This window comes from Corvus brachyrhynchos, unplaced genomic scaffold (genome assembly GCF_000691975.1).
Source record: "Corvus brachyrhynchos isolate BGI_N302 unplaced genomic scaffold, ASM69197v1 scaffold69, whole genome shotgun sequence".
Lineage (NCBI taxonomy): Eukaryota > Metazoa > Chordata > Aves > Passeriformes > Corvidae > Corvus > Corvus brachyrhynchos.
The window spans coordinates 6,362,506-6,381,995 of NW_008240228.1; the positions used below are offsets into that span (position 1 = coordinate 6,362,506).

Sequence of the window (19,490 nt, forward strand, 5' to 3'; positions counted from 1 at the left end):
GTTAATCACTCTTCCTGCTTTTTTCCAGCTTTCCTTCAGCTTGCATACAGTTTGCTGGCACTGCATATCAAGGTTAAATAATTTCTTACTACTCTCAATCTGCATTAGTGAATGAGTTCAGTATTTTATAAAACACAACCTCACACATCTTGGTTAGTAAGGCAGTCATGCAGGCAAGACAAATTTGAAGGATTACTTCACGTGACCAAAATTTACTGAAAAAAGAATACCGGAGAACCAGCATTTTAAAAAAATACAGGAAATAGTTTGCTATGGAAGATCCACACAGTACCTGAACAAGCAGAGTCATAGGCCCACTTTTATCAATTTCAAGTATTTCTCCATTTTTAGTTCCTACCAGGATGTGCCCATGTCCCAGGCTGATGGCTCGGATGGAGGGGTTGTCTTCTAAAAGTAAACCTGAAGAACACAAGATACTAATTTTTTTTTTTTTTTTTTACATTTCATATCATTTGCAGTTTATATATAATTCAAATCTGTTTAAAATCATGAACATGAGATACAATTGCCTGATCAAACTTCCAGATAATTCATGGATTCCTTACTGTTGAGGGAGGGGAGTTTGTCTGTACTAGTGGCAACATAAAGACGGCTATTTTATTGCTTTAACAATGACAGGGTCTAAGGGGCTCAGGAGTTCCAGCACCTTGGACTAATTCTGTAATTACAAGTGAATATCCCTTCCCAGACTTCCACACTCAGGTCTGGGGAATTTAACAGGTCTTTCCAAATCACAGGGCCCTTGCTCTCACCACAGGGAATGTGGCCAGCCAAGGAAACTGGATTGACTTTGGAACTGCCAAACTCAAGGCTGGGGACATTTCTCCTTAAAATCATTTCACCAATGAAAACAAAGCTCAATATCATGAAATAGAGAAGGGAATAGCAGAACGAACAATAAATGACAAGGAGTACAAGAAATACATCTTACATGGATCAAACCAGAAAATCCCAGCACAGAGTAAGTGGTGTGTTGCTGTTCCCTTTGCGTTCTGGTAAGATTTGACACCCAGCACTACCCTTTTACTACCATTGTACCGCCCTCCATGCACACAGTCCTTATTAAAACACACTGAAAAACAATACCTTTAGAACTAGCAGAGAGTGCTGCTCTTTTAATAGCATATGTCTTCAGACATCTCTCAAACATATCATCCCAAAGGGCCACAATTCCATCTTTTCCACCCGTTACAAAGCCCTGCACAATCACAGCAGGAAAACACACACAGATGTCAGCACTCATAGGGGGAGATTCAAAAGGACATGTCCAAAGGCACAGTAAAGTCTCCCCTGCACTTTATTCATGTGTCAAACTAAAAACACTGGAGCCTGTACCTATGAGGGAAAAATTCAAGTGGACAAGATTTAGAGCTGCTTTTCTAAGGTTATAAAGATTTACAACCATATGGAGCACACACTGTAGTAAACAGGAATGCTGGACCAGGACATTTGCCTGCATGTAGAAATGAGCTTTGGAAAAACGTGTTTTGCCCTTAGAAGAGGCAATAACAGCTTCTCAAGTTATTCCAAATTCAATTGACTTAACAGATGCTTCAACCCGAGTTCTAATAATGCATCAGGGACCAATTCTCTCATTAATTCCCTGGGTAGATTATCTGGGCCAAGTGAATGCAAAAGAGCATAAATAACTAACCAACAAAAATCTAAGTGAAGAGGATATTCAGTGCCAAGATCAAATAGAAAAATTGATGGGAAAGCTGGGAACAATCAATTAGGGCCAGAAAGGATTGAGCCACAGGGATCTTAATTGACCTTGATATATAAAAATGTTAATAGCTAACATTCTTCTCATCCTTTACTTCTACAGTTGAAAGCATAACCTCAAAAGGGATATTCCATTATCAACATTATCTTCAAACTGCCAAGGGCAAAACTTTGTCCTCAGCTCATTAACGTGATGCAAATAATGTATTTTGCCATAATTTCTTTTATAGATGTATTGATGCAACCGAAGGAGAATTCTTTTGATACCTGGAATAGTTAACTCGAAACCCAAAACCTTTGGATATCTAAAGTCTTGACTAAGAGACAGTGATAATACTATTAGAAGATCATGTTTCATATTTTGGAAACTGCTAATGCACAATAATTTTTGAGATTGGGTTGAAGAGGCAATGAATGTTACCTGTTACTCTTCTGCAATTTACACAAACATGAAAATGACACTCCTGAGCAGAGTGAGAAATAAGTTCTCCATTTTTAGAGGGCAGAAAGCTGTTGGTCAGGTACCAGCACATGGAACAGGGTGTTTACAAATCCAGGCCTATCAAATAACAGAACTCATTCCTATTGTCTTTGTGATTTTAATCACAAACCCCTCTAAAATCCATTACTGTAACAAAAATCAACATGAAGGAAGGTGGTAAATACCTTGTCCAGTGCATGCATGGCAAACACAGGTCCATCATGGGCCTTCACTGTCCTCAGCAGCAGGGTCTCCTTCCAGATGTAGATGTCCCCAGTGGCAGCCCCAGAGAACACCAGCTCTTCCATGCGCCCGTACGAGACGCTCATCATCGTCTCCAGCTTCCCTGCACTCCCAAACGTGCCCCGTTTGGAGGTGAAGCCTCCACCTGCAACACCAGCACAAGGCTTTTTCTACGTGGGATTGTAGCCACAGTGCTGTAAAGGACAAATGTTTGACCGCAAGATCTCCTGTGGCTGCCTACGGTGCAGCAGATAATGGAAATCCAGAATTCACTGCACAATCAAAGGAAGTGAACCCAGCAAGGACAGCTCTGAAGCAGCTCAGATTTTCAGACTGTCTTTCCAAGCAAGTGATAAATTCAGTGAGGAATTGTGCAGAAAGAACTACTGCAATGGCTGGCAGAATGTTTTTTGCCCACAACAGCTTCTGCCATGCTGCCTCTCTGTAGCGGTGACCACAACTAGAGGATTGGTTTAGTTGTCCCTGGCACCCTGAGCATTGGGCAGCAGTTTGGCAGAACAAATGGCAGGGTTTGCTCCTCCTCTGCTTGTCAGAGAACCAAATCACCACAGCCTTGCTTTGGGTTCAGAAAGCAGAAGCAGCCATAAGGCCCAAGAACCAATGCTTAGAGACAAAAATACACAATTACAAAATATCACCTGCAGTGGTGGCCTTGTGTCAAGGCACTGTGGGCTTCACAGCCGACACCACACTGAGTCCTCACTCTGCTGAGCAAATCTGAATTCAAAATACACCACTTTCATTGCAAAGAGGCTATTCCTGGAGTAAGATGCTGCTTAATGCACATTCCCATCATGGAATTTGGCAAACAGCAATGCAAGTCTATTTAATCACTGCAAAAATAACTTAAAGATTAAAATAAAAAGCAGAAAAATTTTTTTTTAATCTGAGAGCACCTGAACCACTCAAACACTTCAAGTATGGTACGAAGTGTAGGAAACTCTTAAAATTACCTAATTTTGAATAGTCTTGAGTACTTGTGTCATGTGTACACAACTAAAAAGTCATGAAGAGAGAGAAATCCAGTCCTGAATAAAAAATATCCTCAAACAGAACCTGATTTTCTGGGAACCAAGGGTGCTTACTCAGGAGAACTCCTTAATAGTATGACTAGAGTTTAAGCACAATTAGCTGGAAATTCTTTCCGAGGAGGAAGGAATATTGTGACATTTGCTTTATTCAGAGGTGGGTTTTCACTCCTTCAATATTTTGGTTAGTGGAAAATTGCGTAACAAATAAAACAAATTCTTAAACTGAGAACATGATGTTCCTCTTTTAAAAATATTCACAAATTCTCAAGTAAATTAAAGATAAAATATTCAATACAGTACCTGTTTGCTGCCAAAATTTGATATGCTTCATCCCAACTGTGACTAGTCTGTCCACATGATGTGGATTACACTTCACTACAAATATTTTATCTTTATGGCCCCTGTAATAAAGGTAGAAATTTTAAAAGCTTGGCAAGAGATGACTTAACATTTCAAACTAATTGAATCATTGATATAAATCGTTTCCCTGTCTAAGAAAAATTAGAGAGCCATATTTCTAATCTGCAAGGGTTTAGTCCTGGGAGTTTGCCCCATGGAGCTGGCAGAAGAAATTTGAGCATACACCACGTGGGGAGCACAGAAATGTGGGAATAAAAGTTCTCTCCCACTGAATTTCAGTTCATTTAAGTCGTAACAAAGGAGCAGACAATAAAGGTCAAGGCAATTAAGAGAAGACATAAAGGTCAATGTAAGTATTTAAATGGATGAGACCTTAATAAATATTAAATGATACTCTAACAGGAAAAATGAGGAAGTGTTTAATCTGTGTGCTTCAAGATAGAAAATAAAATCACAAATTCTAAAATTATAGTGTAGGAAGCAGTTTGCTCAGCAGCACATGCACCTCCAGGTTTAGTTCTTGGGTAATTAAAGTTATCCTTGTTGATGTATTTATGGGAATTTACAAGCTTGGGTTTTATCATAGCAAAAAATATTCCCAGGTGTAAAGCATTAATTACATCCATGTCAGTGTTTTATAAAGCCCCCAGAGCAGGAACCATGAGCTTTTCAATATGCATCTGCAGGTTTTGTGCTAGGATTAAGTCACTTTTTCCTGACAGGCTCAGCAGACCTGGAAAATCATGTGGTTCTGGAACCCTTCTCAGGCTCAGGATTTCCTTTTGGTGGATCAGCCTGGATGCAAACCAGTCCTGACCACTTTTGACATCTGCAGCACATCATCCTGCAGTGCAGAGGTGTTTGATTCCAATTTATTCAACAAGGATTTTAATGAGACCAGACAGGAGGCTGGAGAGCCAGGACAGGGAAACAAGCTGTATAATTTAGCTCTGAAATAATTAAAGCAAGTAAATAAGTGTGTTCTGATGTTGCAACAAAAACCTGAGAAGTCATGCTGAGATAAAGCAGCCTAGAAAAATTAAGCAAAAAAAACCATTCACAAAAACGACATCTCACTGCAGAATAAACATAGTGGGTGTCTGTATATGGTGAATGGACACCTCATTTTTCAGGTTTATATGGGTCCACATGATTGCAAGGAAATGTCCTTTTATTCTCGTGTGAAAGGCCACATGAGGGCTTTTGTCTCTCTCTCTCTCTCTGTCCTCCTGTGCTCACCAGAACAGGGAACTTGCCTTTAGGTGCTGCTAAAATCTAAACAACAGATTAAACTGCAGCATTTTAGAAGATTAATTTTTTCTGCTCTCTGTGAGGACCCTGCATATTTTCAAGATAACAGATTAGCAATAATAGATCCACTACGTGCATGCAGCATTACATGGTGAAAAGAATCCGAGTGCTCCATGTTTTATCTATCCTGTGAGCACCAGCAGCCAGGTAGTGACACAGCTCATCGTTATCTTGTTTTTAAAAGCTTAAAGGTCAGCATGGGAATATATAAAGTATTTCTTTGCTTGCAAGTCAAGCACAATCTGTCTGGGGACAGCAGAACCAGGACTGCAAAGCCCAGGAAAATGTCACGTGTTACAACACACACAGGGCGGTTGCTACGCAAAGCCTCCAGCACAGATTTTAACAGGATTTAAAACCTCACTGCCTAATAAACTGCATGTCTGAGATGGAACTGTGTAGCTAACAGATTGTGGTACACACACACGGAGTAAAACACTGATTTCTTCAGTAATGGTACACTGCTAACAGAGAGTGCTGCCACCAGAAATTCTCATTTCTTCTGCAACATGTCACCATGGAGCCATTAAAGTAAATTAACCTTTCACCGGCACTTTTTCCTACTGAGCAATGCTACATTACATGGTTGCAGAATATGGAATTCTCTCCTTGCCCTTCTGGTACATGCATCCACACTCACAGGAGTTCTGCTCAATCCCAGTGACCAGGAGCACATTTGCTTTGTCCAAGGCTGAGACAGAAACCAGGCTCTCAAATAGTTTGATTCTCCTACACTGAACAACTATTATTACAATCAATATTTGAGTATAAAGTAGCAAACATGTAACTTTAATCCAATTCTCTTCCCAGCACTGGTCCCTTCATGCAAAGGACTCTTCACTGTCAGGTTATTGGCTGAGCTGTCAGTTGGCAACTGAAAAAGCAAATAGCTCAGAAAAAGCAGGCTCAGAAGAAAGGCAGGATCAGCAGTGCTTGAAATATATAGATAGATAGATAGATAGATTAGAGGGAACTATTTTCTTTTTAGAAAGTGATGGAACCCAGCACACCATTGAATGCATAAAGGAAGTGACACCTCTGATGACTTCTGCCCTGAGCCAGGACATGAAACTGGAAGAAAAAACTTCACTTGAAAAGTCCAAAACAAGCTACAATGCCCACGGGGCTCTCCCAACAGAAAGGCTGAGGAACTCCTGACAGAAATAGTTCACAGGATTTCCAAACACTGGGCTCTGCATCCCCAGGTTTTTAATCTGGGTATATTGCTCTGAAACACCATCCTGTTTTCAAGAGGGGAGTTCTGCTTTACTTCCTTGTTCATAGGAAAAATGTGGATGATGCTATTCAGGAAAATGTAATCAGAGGGGACATTTTAAACTGTGGGTATTCTTACCTGGTTGTTGCCAGCTTTTCTCCCTTTTTCCAGTCCCAGAACACAATGGCATGATTATCATCCAGCCCAACAGATGCCAAACATTTCCCATCAGCTGTACAGAAGCAATACTGAGCATTAAAGGTGCTAAAGCTTTAGCTGAAAATGTAACAGGCAATGAACACAACAATTACAGTGCAAACTGAATTTCTAATGATGTATTATAAATGAAACAAAAAAAACCCCCCCCAAACTAATAGTTTGAGAGATTGGAGTTCAGATCTTTCCCAAAGGCAGACACAAAACATTCCTATGTGTAAGTACAAGGAAAATAGGAACGATCAAACAAGGCAATGAAAGTCAACTTCATAAAGCCCAAGCACTCTAAATTCACATTGCATTTTATTTGAAATATTTCTGATCAGATGATGCTTCTTTTCTTTTGCTTGAAATGGTACAGAGAATTATTTGTGTATGAAACATTCATAGGCAGGGTGATGAAACTATAAATATGATATGAAATTTTAAGGCCAAAAATAACTGCTGGCTATCTTCTCTTTCACTGCAGGAAAGACACAGCAGTACTGATAATGAGAGGAAGGAAAGCCAGAACAGAATATCATCCATAATTCAACAGTGCCCAGGCACTGCTGCCACGTGCATGAAATAATGATAAACACAACCATCTCTAACAAACTTACTGAGACAAACTTCTGTCCTGAAATTCTAAAAAGTTTATAAAACTAAGCCATAATTATTGCAGTTTCTGATAAGACAATTGACCCTTATACGGTGTAGGAGGAGCTGATCACCTGCTTGGTTTTTTTTAAGTGAAGGAAAGTTAAAGCTGGAAGAGCAGAGCTGGGCAGAGACTGAACAGGAGCACTACTGATGTGGGAATGTGCTTCTTGTAGAAGTGAATGATGTGAAGGACTCGGGGCTTGGGCATATTTGACTTGAAGAAGAAAAAGAGAGTAACTGCTATAAATTATTCCATCAGAACTACTCCAGAGTTCACAGAGCTGAGTAAGTTCTCACAGACTTCAATGACTGAGTTCTGTTAGAAGCAAGTCAAGAAGGAGTAGGGGAATTTCAGAACGAGGAAGAGAATTCATGGCTGAATGAAATAGGACCAGATGGAAGAAGCAGAACTAGGCAGGAAGGAATGAAGTTAAAATACAGGACAGGAAACCAAAACTGAGTTTATTTAAAAAACCCCAAACAACACCACAATTTAAGCTTTATTCACTTGAAAGAGGAGGTTTTATGCACTAATATGGACTATACCCTCCAAACAATATCCCAAGGTGTCACAGATGTTAAATTAGCCACCAGAGGGCACAACCAAACATTGCAGGAATAAAATGGAATCACAGTGTCATGAGAAGGGTCGTAGCAGAGGGATCCAGCTTTCATAAACGCGCAGCAACAGATGTTTTAGAGAGGGAGTAAGGGCAGAGAGAAATGGGGGAATAGAATCAGCTGCTGCATCAACTACAGCCAGAAAAATTTGGGAGTTTTGGGTTTCTTTCTTTAAGCTCCAAATAGTGTGACCTGAACCTAATTCTGAAATCTCTGTTTTTAAGACAATGCAAACCCCCTACATAGGGCAGCCTCTGACCCTGCATGGACGTGCACATTTGCTCAGCTCTCTGTCCCTGTCTGTGCCAAGAATCCCAACCAAAGCCAGTTAGGAATGCAGTGTGTGCATTATTCTTGGGATCAGGTCCTAAAGCAACACTGTAATGTTGAGGGGTTGCTACTTTTTAAAAGACATTCAGTATTCTTTTACAGATTTATGCCCACAGAATATTTGGCCAGCTTATTCTTTACAGGTACATGGGTTCCAACACCCAGAATATTCCTACTTGGACAGGAATTTACTTGGTGTTAAAAATGCAAACCACAAACTATTTTCAAATATAGGAACATTCGTTCAACTAAGGATTAACAAGAAGTTTTTTGACATCTATGAACACAATGTCAGTTAAATCATCCTTATCCATTTTCCCTCCTTCTGGCACTTTATCTTGAAGAGAGTGAGCTTACACACCACAGTGGGTCAGCAATTTCATATTTGAATTCCAGCTCTTGGATGAACACCAGGGCTCCTGTCCTGATAATGGAACATGACTGAGTTCCACAGATTTATCTAGTCTTTCATATAGTCTTGTCTTATAAATGTGATCTACATCCTAATGAATTCTTACCACATTTCTGGAGAGCATAATATGAAATAAGTTACGTTTAATTGAAAAAAAAAATTCAGATCAAATAGAGGATAGTTCAGATAATCTTTTTTTTTTTTTTAAACAGAAGAAGGGAGAATGAATTTTCAAGCCCTTTTATAAAGATGTAGAAGTATTTAAGTCCCCCCCATATGGATGATATTCTTCAGTGCTGCACACAGGAATTATCTCTTAAAAACTGAGACAGCTTAGGGCAGCCAGCTTGGAAAGACAAGTGGGAAACACAGCAGACAACTGTTTGTCATATTTACTACTTCTGTAAACTCACTGAAAAATGTGGAAATTGTTAGCAAATGTGAAGCACTGGATGAGCCCAGAGGTGACATTTCCAATTCATTTATATGCTTTGAGTCACCATCCTGCCTGCTTTAAAATTCTCACACCACCATGTAGACAGTGACCAGAATTCCAGCTGCACACTTGGTATTATCTATCAGACACCACCAAAATCAATCACTGACTGAGTGACCAAAGGCCCATGACTGACTTTACTACACACACTATTTTTATCCCAACAGTCAGCAGCCTTCCATGTAAAACTGGTACTAGCTGTAATTTTACACCTCTTTGAATTAAAATTTCATCACAAGGACTGTCTTTTAATTAATCATTTAGATAAACATAGGCTGTGGCTGACCTGAAAAATCCAGTGCACACACTCCTCTCTGGTGCTGGCCTTTGAGCAATGACAAACATTTCAGGGTCTGGGTGTCCCAAACATGGATAGCAGCATCTCTTCCAACCTGAATCAGAAGGTTAATTGGGATCTCTGCCCACAGAAGTTCGAAGCACACCAATAACAGTAATTAGCAGCATCATGTCTTTAAAACACTACAGAGGTAACTACTTTGTCATGTTTTTATCTTTTTCAAGATTTATTTTCTTTTTATCTTTTTCAAGATTTATTTTCTTTTTATCTTTTTCAAGATTTATTTTCTCTTTCAGAGAAGTATCAGTGGATAGTCTCTAAAACGATCATTGTTCAGCAGAATATTCATGGTATCATTTATCTTGATGTCTGAACGTGTATGTACACACCGAAGACATCATACTCAGTACCAAATATCAGAAAGAGCCCAACAGCTTTTATCTGAGCAAGGCTGTTGAAAGCTCCTACAGTACAAAAATACTGCAACTGAGTAATGGAAGTCCATAACTTTCTAGAAAGTAGATAAAATACAGCTCCTGCATTTCACAGCAGGGGTTCAAAGCGAATGTAAGATTTTTGAAGGCCACAGCACAAGACTGGCAGTGTTTATGCTATATAGGAACGGTTTCATCATCACCTCCAACAGTTTTGGCAGGAAAATAGGAAACAACACTCAGCTTGCCTGGATTTAGGAGGAAACACTACATTTAAGTGTAAATTAAATTTACATTACTTAAATTACATTTAAGAGTAAAGGAAAATTGAAGAGAACGGCGTTTTCCCTAATTTTCATACGTAAATATTATTGCTATCCCTTTGAACTCCCCACCTGCCCAGTAGCCACATAGTCCTTGACAGGGTGGATGCTGAGGCTGAGGATGTCGTCGTCGTGGCCGAGGTAGAGCCGCTGTGAGTGCTGCTGCCGGTTGTAGACGACGGCCACGGCGGCGGTGTGATAAACCAACGCTCCTGCCTGCGTGTAGAACAGGTTGTTCCTGCAGTCATAGCCCCTGTACCTGCAGCAAACACCAAACACCTCGTGGCTGCCCCAGAACTGCTCAGGAAATCTGTGTTACACATCATTTGGGCATTAGAGGAAAGGAGTCCTGTGGTGACAGCTTGAGCACAGAAGTATCAGAGACTGCTCCCACCAAGAGCAGGAATTCAGGAATCTTCTCAAGGGTTACTTTGCACTCAATTCCTAAATCAGCACTGATTTCACAAAAAGGCTGAATCATTTACATAAAACTGTGTCCAGGTAGGCTTCACAGGGAATTGGATTGGAGCATAAATCTACCAGGCATTTTAACAAATCACAACTGTCACAAGCAATTAACAGAGAATCTTTGCTTCAGGAAACATCAGGGGTAGTGAGCAACAAGTACAAAATGTAATTTCATAGAATTCAACACTGGTGTATTATTTATCAGTGCTATAAGCTTCCCTTGTTCCTTAACAAAGAGAATCATGGAATGATCTGGGCTGGAAGGGACCTTATGGATCATCCAGTTCCACCCCCTGCAACAGGCAGAGACATCTTCCACTGGACCTGGTTGCTCAGAGCTCCATCCAGCCTGAAATACAACTGAAAATAGAAAAGCTACATCTGATGTTCTAAGAATTACCACAGTAATAATGACAAACAAATCAGTTGTGGGTAAGCACCAAAAACTCCTTTGCCTGTGCTCTGATATGAATTGTTAGAACAGCCCAGCAACATTAATCCATCAGAAAAAGCAAATCTTATCTGATATTACTCTACCCATGTATAAACTGCAACTTCAAGCTGTCCTCGGGCGCTCGCTCTCTCTTAAGGAAGGGCACAGAATGGTTTTTCTCTTTACTTTGCTGTTTCAGCTGAGGTAGGTCTTCTTTGTAAACCTACAGAAGAAGTGCTAAAGTTAACTGCATGTCTCTGGTTTTCTAAATACTTGTATATGTGAGTGAAAGTGACTTTAAGCATGAAATTTAATATATGCTAATGTGATGTTCAGTGGTTCCAATGCAGAGTCAGGCACTGTTGTTCCCAGCCTTTAGATGATAATAAATGTTTTCTGGAGAATGAATTCCCTGACCTGAGTGGCCCAGAACAGCAATCTGGAATAGCAGCAGGGTCTGTTTTTTCTAGAAGATTCCAGTGTCGCTTAGTGAAAAGGAATGTAAATGTTGACTGGAAGTTTCTAGGTGTTGTGCTTCAGTGTTCATGCTCAAAGCTGAGCATGAAGAGCTGATTCTGCCTAGGGATTATGGTGACATACACAGGAATCAAAACCACTTCAGTAATCTGCCAACATGTCCAGCATCCCAAAGTACAATTACAGCTCTATAAATACACAAAATACTTTCCATTTAAACATTTCAGGCATGTTAAAACTGTGGAGCCACTAAAGGTGTTTGAAGCATCCTCAGAGCTGTGGCCCCAAACAAAATCCGTTACTATGCTGAAATGTAGCTTTAGCATTTGTTTTCTGTGCCTACATCTCTTGGACAAATGGACAATGAAATTGCCACTCCCACAGAAGTCTACCTGACTTCCAAGATGCAACACTGGATTTTTGGAAGAAAGGAAAAGAAAGAAACAAACTCAGTGAAACAGAATACTGGGGCATCATGGTCCGATGCATCTCAAAATGTAGAATCTTCTCTGCTGCTTCAGACATAACATTAAAAGGAAAAAAAAAAAAAAGAACCCCAATCCTCAAAATAAGGTTAATGGTTTTATTTCCCTGTGCCTTTGTCAATTATTTCCTTTAACAAAATGCCAAGTGCAGCTCTTGCTTGGGGCTGTCTCACACTTCCTATATGAGATGCTATTTAAAGTTGCTTCTGGTTTTCCATGCATTAACCTGCCTGGAATACTGCTGTTTAACTGCCTACAACGATATTGGATATTGTCACTTGTAATTTTTAAACCCTCCAATCCTTTTTGACACACAGGCAGCGTGGAGGAGGATGATGATGACTGATTTGAATACAGATGGAAAATCAGGAGGAGGAGGAGGGGAGGAGGAGCATGGGACCAGCATTCTGATGAAACTCGGAGTAAAAGAGAGGGGAGGGAGAGAATTTGACAAAATCTCTGTTTCATTTGCCAATCACGACTGATCTCTGTAATAAACAGGTGAAAGAAGCTGTTGGCAGAAGGACCTATGCAATTTATTGCTGTCTAGAAAGTGAGGTGAAAAGATAAAGGATGCCTTTGGCTAAAGCCTGGAATGTTAGAGGTGAACTTCCCACATTCCAGAAAGCAGCCCCATGTCAGCCATTAAATCTCTTAAATCAACATGAACCAACTTACTCTGTGATTTTCCCCCTTAGTACAAGACCCCAGTCCTGCTCTAAGGAATTTCTGACCTTTCCCCATTGCAGCTACAGGTCATTGGAAAGGGGTCAGGCAATACTCAATTTATAATGACAACACCGCTGGAATCAGGTTCAAGTGACTTGTAAATAGAATCAAGATCACAGAGTGGTATGGGTTGGAAGGGACCTTAAAGATCACCTAGTTCCAACTCCCCAAAAAAACACTTTTAAATTATTTTCTCCAAACTCTTTCAAATTCTCATCTCCAGCTCAAGGGTTTATGTATATTGGTTGCATAATCAGCTGAATACCACCAAAGTAACTGAGAGCAGTCTATGAGTCAGCAGTAAACTTCTTCTCTTTGCTGAATAGTGATGGGAACTTGCCAGGTAATTGGCAGTGTGTGTTATTTCACACTCACCTGGCGGTCATAGTTGATTTGAGCTTCCTGCTCAATGTCAGAATCCAACTCTGGCACATCGGATAAATCTGAATCCGATTCCTCGCTGTAGGAATCAACACCACCCTCTGCTTTAAAAAAAAAAATCAATATATTGAACACGTGGAATTGCAAGAAAATAGTTAGTGATGTTTTTATATCATTTGGACTATGGGCAAAGCACTATTCAAGAAGTTTCAAAGCTCAAGCAGCTTGTAAAAGTCACGGGGGCTGACTGAATGTGTCAGACTTCATTTCTGTCTCTCCTGTTTCCCTGCCCGGGGCAGGAGGGTGGCAGAGAGAAGCAAAATCACTGAACAGTTACTGGTACAGTTCCAGCATCAGAGAATTCTGCTTTCTTAACAGGCTCTGGAGTGCAGACACACAAAAATGGCAAATGAAAGCTTCCACTGATCACTTTTTGTGCTTAAAATATTTGCTGTAGATATTTTACCAAATTGTGTGTGTACAGAGTGAAGTTTTGCCCTTTTGCTGCAGGGAATCTAGATTTTAGCAACCACCATGACACAGTGCATATGGCTGTGTTAGGATATTATAAGGATCACAAATAGAACAAGAAGAATATCCGAAGCACAGCTATTGCATAAATATGAGATATTTGTTGTGAGATATGTGAGATTGCATTGAAAAATAAAACTAAACAATTAAACACGTGTAGTGTGACTTCTGAATGCAAGTTAGATGGCTAAGGTTGAAAATTCAACTATCCAGTCCCTCGAAATTTCTTCTTCCAGACACTTAGAAGAATGCTGCTCATGTATTCCCAAACACAAATATTGCAGGCTGCAGCAGCTTTTAATGTGCCCCAAACCAAGGCTTGTCTTTGAGAACTCCAATGTCCCCAAAATGTTGAGCATATGCAATTCCAAAGAACTATAATTTTTTTTTCCTGTTAATTCAATGAAAGCTCTTCCAGCAGTGCTGCATTCTCTGTTGATTTAATTTAATAAATACTAGAGCAGAGATGATGTTTACCTTGCAGAGAGGCTTCCAGGATGCCGTTGGTTATCCCTTCTGGAACAAATCTCCACTGAAAAACAGAGTGATCAGCACCTCCTGTGCTCAAAACCCACTGGAAATCATGGGACCAGCGCACATTGGTGACATGGGCTGAGTGGCCAACATATTTCCTGAATTTAGCTCCTGAAAACAAGAAGAGAACTGCTGGTATGTAAGGGGGGAAAAAAAATAACCTTGTAACTACTGTAACTAATGAAGTTAGGCTCCTAACAGAAACACACACTTGTGAAATCTGAAAACCAAAAAATACTCAAATGCCTCATTTGATATTCTAATACAAAAGTAACTATAAGGATAAGTGGCATAAAATAATATGGACAGTATCTTCAGTTGTCAGAAAAGTGCTTCAATCTTGGCAGGGAGTACCAGACACACACAAGGTTTAATTTTCATCTTTCTGGCCATGAGTGCCAGTGTGAACTCGACCCATGCATTACATATTTCCTAAGAACACCGATTTTGAAAATTCACTGAGATGTGATATCAAATTAAACACTGAAGCTCACAGAAGGGCAAAAGGTTGTTTGATTTGGATTGCTGGCTTTATGCTAGGTAGAGTTCAAATCCTGAGGAAGCAGCCACACATGCTCTACACTTCTGAAAACAACTACACAGGGACGGTTAAAGTCTGGTCTCTATATCCATTAATACTCACAGGAATTGTGCACACTAATTTGAATTATACACCAGAATGAAAAGCCACCATTAGAAAACACACTGACACAGTGTTGAGATAAATATTGCATTTTTCAGCCATACAAAATTCCATCTTACCTTTCTTTAGGCATGGAAACCTGAATAATTTCACCAGCCCAAAGTCATCGCCAGTCACCAGCACGGAGCTGTTGTAATTCCCATCCACAGAGTTGACATCTGTAATGTTTGTGTATTTTGGCCAAATTCCACTCACTTCAGATCCTATCACACAAGTCCACGAGGCCCAGTGAATTCCTTTGATCTCATCTTTGCTCGTTAGATGCTTCCCAGCTGAAAATGTGCAGGTGAATAACCAATTTCATAATTTGCTTTTAAGAAACTGTTTCTTTTCATCATATTTATCTGTATTCTAGTTGTGATTAATTTTTAACCTCAATTAAGAAGAGTCACAATCTTCTTTAAATTACTATAATCTCTCATTTGTGGTGTTTGAGGACATCACACATCTGAGGAGTTCTAATGCAGCTGCATTCGAAATAATTAGAATACTAATGAGAATTAGCATGCTAATTAGAATTAGCATGCTGAAAACATACAAAAGTGGAAAAACTTCATAATTCCAAATCACTTCTACCAAAGAAATGCCTTCAGTAGAAAGTACTGTGAATAGCATGAGTTCCTAGAACACTTTCAAGTACTAGGTTAATAATACAAATTTCTAAATCACGCTCATGTGCTACTAGGAGTTTTTCGTCCACATTGTCTTATATCCCTGAAATGTGAGTACTTGGTCAGTCAGCCATTCTGTGGTACTTTTTACTTACAGGGCTGTTTTAGAGTTGATTGAAGGCTGCCAAACTAGCTCAAAAGAACTCAAAATTTTCTTTCTAAAGCTCTCTTCTGCAACAGTTTCCTCTAAATATTTTAAAGCATTCTCAAGTAAAAGTGAGAGTAAGTCAATTAGTTATCAGTGCTGTTTCTACTAACAAGCTTTAACACTGAGAACCTCAGCAATTTGAGCTGACCCAAACAGTTCTCCTATTTTTAGTTACATTTTTAAAAACATTCTGATCACTAACAGGAATCATTTATCATTTGAAGGAAGCACAACAGGGTCAGAGGGGCTTTGGTGGTTACCTGAGAGTGAGTCAACCTGGAAAAGTTGCTATGAAAAAAATGTATGATTTACACAGCAGAGACAGCTTTTCCTTAAAGCTGAGGCTATTCAGTGAGTACTGATTTGAAAACAAGCAGTGGGTATTTCTCTAAGTTCCAGCCAGAAAACTCCACTTGCAGCTGTAATATTTATATCTTATTTGTGGTGTTTTCTTCAAACCAAAACCAACATTTAATCGCTCATAACACGAGCCCCTTGTAAACTCACAGGGCATCTTGTAGAAGAGCCTCTCTCCAGCACCATCGTTGGTCTGCAGGAACTTGCTGTCCACAGACCAGTCAATGTGAGTGATGAAACTGGAGGATTTGTTGCATTCCCCGATTTTTTTGTATCGCTGGGCGACGGCGTAGATGTCCACAGGCCCGTCGTTGGAGCCCACGGCCAGGTAGGAGCCATCCGGGGAAAACTTCATCTCATGGATCACCTCCTTGCGGTCCTTGATGTGAACCACCTCAGTCATGTCCCTGCAGGAGCCAGAGGTGAGAATGGCAACTGGGAACCCAGGAACTTGAATCCACAGATAAGAAGACAAATGCACTAAATAATGTGTACAATAAAAATCAGATTTCACTTTAAAACCCCTTTTTTTTTTTTTTTGTGGATAACTTCCCACTGCTTCCTTCTTTTTTTGTGGATAACTTCCTATTGCTTTCATTGGTTCTAAGCATCTTCTAAAGCAACAAATAGAAACCACACTGTCTGTCCACAATGCTCTTCATTCTCTCCACTTGCTCTAATGAAGTACTGCTAGTATCATCCAACCCAAATTTATTTAGGTACATTTTGTAGGTGTATCTTTTAAATCCTGACACACAGTACTTTTAAAAGCAAAGTCCTGAAAGGAGAAGCATTCCTAACCCAAGACAGAGATTTCTAGGAGGCATCAGACAAATTAGCAGGACAAGATTACAGGGAGACAAAGAAGATTACCTTCTTTAGAAAAATAGTAATCATTGGGAAGACTTTTAAATTAATATGAACAGCTCACTTAAGTTTTGTTAAAGTCATTGAAGCAGAGCATTACAGGGGTTTTCCCAGGCTTTTCCCTCCTATCAGCTAGGAGTTCCAAGTATTTTAAGTATATGCTTGGCAAACATATGGAGTAACGGCCAAGAGGGGGTAAACTCTTCCAGGTATGAATTAAAACATGTTTTGTGTTTTGAAATCACCCTGGGGATCTGCCTATTTCACTCATTGGCAAATTTCACGTTTTACCTGCTTTTGTGCGCCCTCCATAACAGCATTCCAGACAGAAAATGCCTAAGAGGCAGCCATGCAAAAAAAAGCTTTCCTCTAACACAAAAAGGAGAATTCAGGTATACCTTGAAAGTACTTAAAAATGTCTTTTGATCACCAATTATTTTGCCTGGTATGTGTATGACAGGAAATAAATCATGCAGTCAAGGAGATCCCTCTCAAAACTATGCTCTCTCTGTTATGCACATTTCTTCTCACTAAATACCTGTATAATTTCAGACTACAGGAAAAGAGCCAAACTCGAAAACCTTAAGTTTTATCAATATTATTACTAAGAGCTAACATTTTGAAATTAAATAAAGCATAGATTTTCTCCTCATTGCCGAGCTACCACCTCTTAGAAGTGATATGGAGGCATCTGCAATTATTATTTCTTTTTTCTGATAAAATACCATCTTACCTTACTCTGAGGACAATGAAGGAGCCATCCTTCATCCCAAGTGCCAGCTGGGATCCATCAGGACTGAAGGACACGCTCCGCACGGCCTCTTCCATATTACAGCGAGCAATCAAGGCATGGTCAGCAAGGCTCCACAGCCTGCCCCAAAGGGAAGGGAGAGCAGGAGGGGGCTCTTCCTGACTCCCCAGGATTTGGGTGTCAAGAGGAATCCCAAAGGTCTAACTCAGTAAAATCAATTGCACACACCCCTTGCGTTAATATTGTGTAAAGGACTGAGTCTCTTTTAACCTGAACACATAGTGTGGAAGAAGAAAACAGAGTGAAGCTCAATTACACCATCACTTGGTGCCATTTCCAGACTTATCTGATAGAATTCCCCAAAATGAATAAGAAAAAGTGCAGCTTCTGTAGACAGGAAGGGTCAATGCAGCTCTGAGTGAAATTTTCACTGAAAGCAACACTCAGGGAATATGAGCATTCCAACCACAGGGAAGATCTTCTTGTCCTAACTCTGAACGAGCTAGGAGACAAAACTGCATATTGATTCCCTCATTTACAGCAGTGCAGTTAAAAAGAATCAACCAGTAAATTATGTCCTAAGATAAAGGCAAATAATGGCCCTATATTTTTCTGAAGGAATGGAGGGAGCTTCCCAGATCACTATAGGCTGGTTAGTCAGATCTCAGTAGCCTGCAAAACCCAGAAATTTAAAGAACAGTTAAAAGAATGGGGAAAATGCATAAAACACCTCTCTCAGCGTAGAGAAATTAAGCCAACAATACCCAGCTATTTTTATTTTGAGGACAGTCATAAATGCAATATATTGGTAAAATCTTTGGTAAAGTATGAGAATTACGAATCAGCAGGTGAGATTATGTGCTAAACTGGACAAAAGAACAATTTGTGCAGGAACTGTAACGTGACACTGGACCAAGTTGTAGAGCAAAGCTGGACAGGAAGGAACGCTCAGGCCGGATGGGAGATACTACTGAGAGTTGTAGCACAAACTTTGGAACAGTAACAATTCCCGTTTCCAGTGAAGGCACGGGCACAAAGAGAGCTGTACTGAGCTCTGCTCTGCACAGGAAGCTTGGAGGCACTGGGAGCACAGGAGTGCTCCAAAGGAGAAAAAGTTACGTTGTTGGCACTAGAACAAACAGTATAAACACAACTTGGATGGAGCTTGAAAAGAAGGTGGAAAACAAACAGATGTAAAACTGGTTTCGAAGACAAACCAGAAGCAGGATCAAGAATCTTGCAGCCTCATGAGGCAGAAGCTGTGAGCTCAATACAAAAAGGAATGAACCAGGAAGGCTTTGGAAAGATTTTGGAGGAAACACTAGGATACAATTGTTGCTCCAAAATATTACTTCCACAAAAATCAGTTTGTCCCATACTCTAGAAGCCTAATTGCAATACATGACAGTCTGTTCAGTAAATGTAATAAATACTTCCCTGTGCCCTCAGAGAATGATAATTTCTCCCGGTTCCTGTGGTAAGAGACAGGGAGCAGGCAGTTTTCCTAGCTGAGATGCTTTGCTTTGGAAATGTAAAATGTAAGAAGCCTATATTTGGGTAGAGCCTTCTCTCAGCTGGGCTAGGGAAAAATACAGTAACTCCTCATTTAGACATCGCAGACACAAGAATATCATCTGACTCACTAAATACTTTTATTTCTAAACCAATTTAGATTTATATTATATACTCACTCTTTGCAAAATAGTGTGATAATCAAATACTAAGAAAAATTACCCAGTGAAGTGCAATACAGAAACATCCCTGTTGATGCAAT

The 19,490-nt window shown here is 39.9% G+C and overlaps 1 protein-coding gene across 1 annotated transcript in view; it reads right to left on the reverse strand.

Moving 5' to 3' along the window:
• The window catches only part of EML6 (echinoderm microtubule associated protein like 6), a gene marked incomplete at its 5' end in the record, with an annotated part of 89,231 nt that overhangs the window by 28,503 nt on the left and 41,238 nt on the right, over window positions 1–19,490 (reverse strand). Inside the window, 13 exons of the mRNA XM_017745233.1 lie at window positions 293–420; window positions 1,108–1,219; window positions 2,413–2,615; window positions 3,823–3,923; window positions 6,548–6,641; window positions 9,413–9,518; window positions 10,254–10,440; window positions 11,187–11,305; window positions 13,149–13,255; window positions 14,163–14,330; window positions 14,982–15,194; window positions 16,249–16,505; window positions 17,699–17,836. Of these exons, the coding sequence (XP_017600722.1) occupies window positions 293–420; window positions 1,108–1,219; window positions 2,413–2,615; window positions 3,823–3,923; window positions 6,548–6,641; window positions 9,413–9,518; window positions 10,254–10,440; window positions 11,187–11,305; window positions 13,149–13,255; window positions 14,163–14,330; window positions 14,982–15,194; window positions 16,249–16,505; window positions 17,699–17,836 (1,933 nt within the window). The remainder of the gene's footprint in view (window positions 1–292; window positions 421–1,107; window positions 1,220–2,412; window positions 2,616–3,822; window positions 3,924–6,547; window positions 6,642–9,412; window positions 9,519–10,253; window positions 10,441–11,186; window positions 11,306–13,148; window positions 13,256–14,162; window positions 14,331–14,981; window positions 15,195–16,248; window positions 16,506–17,698; window positions 17,837–19,490) is intronic.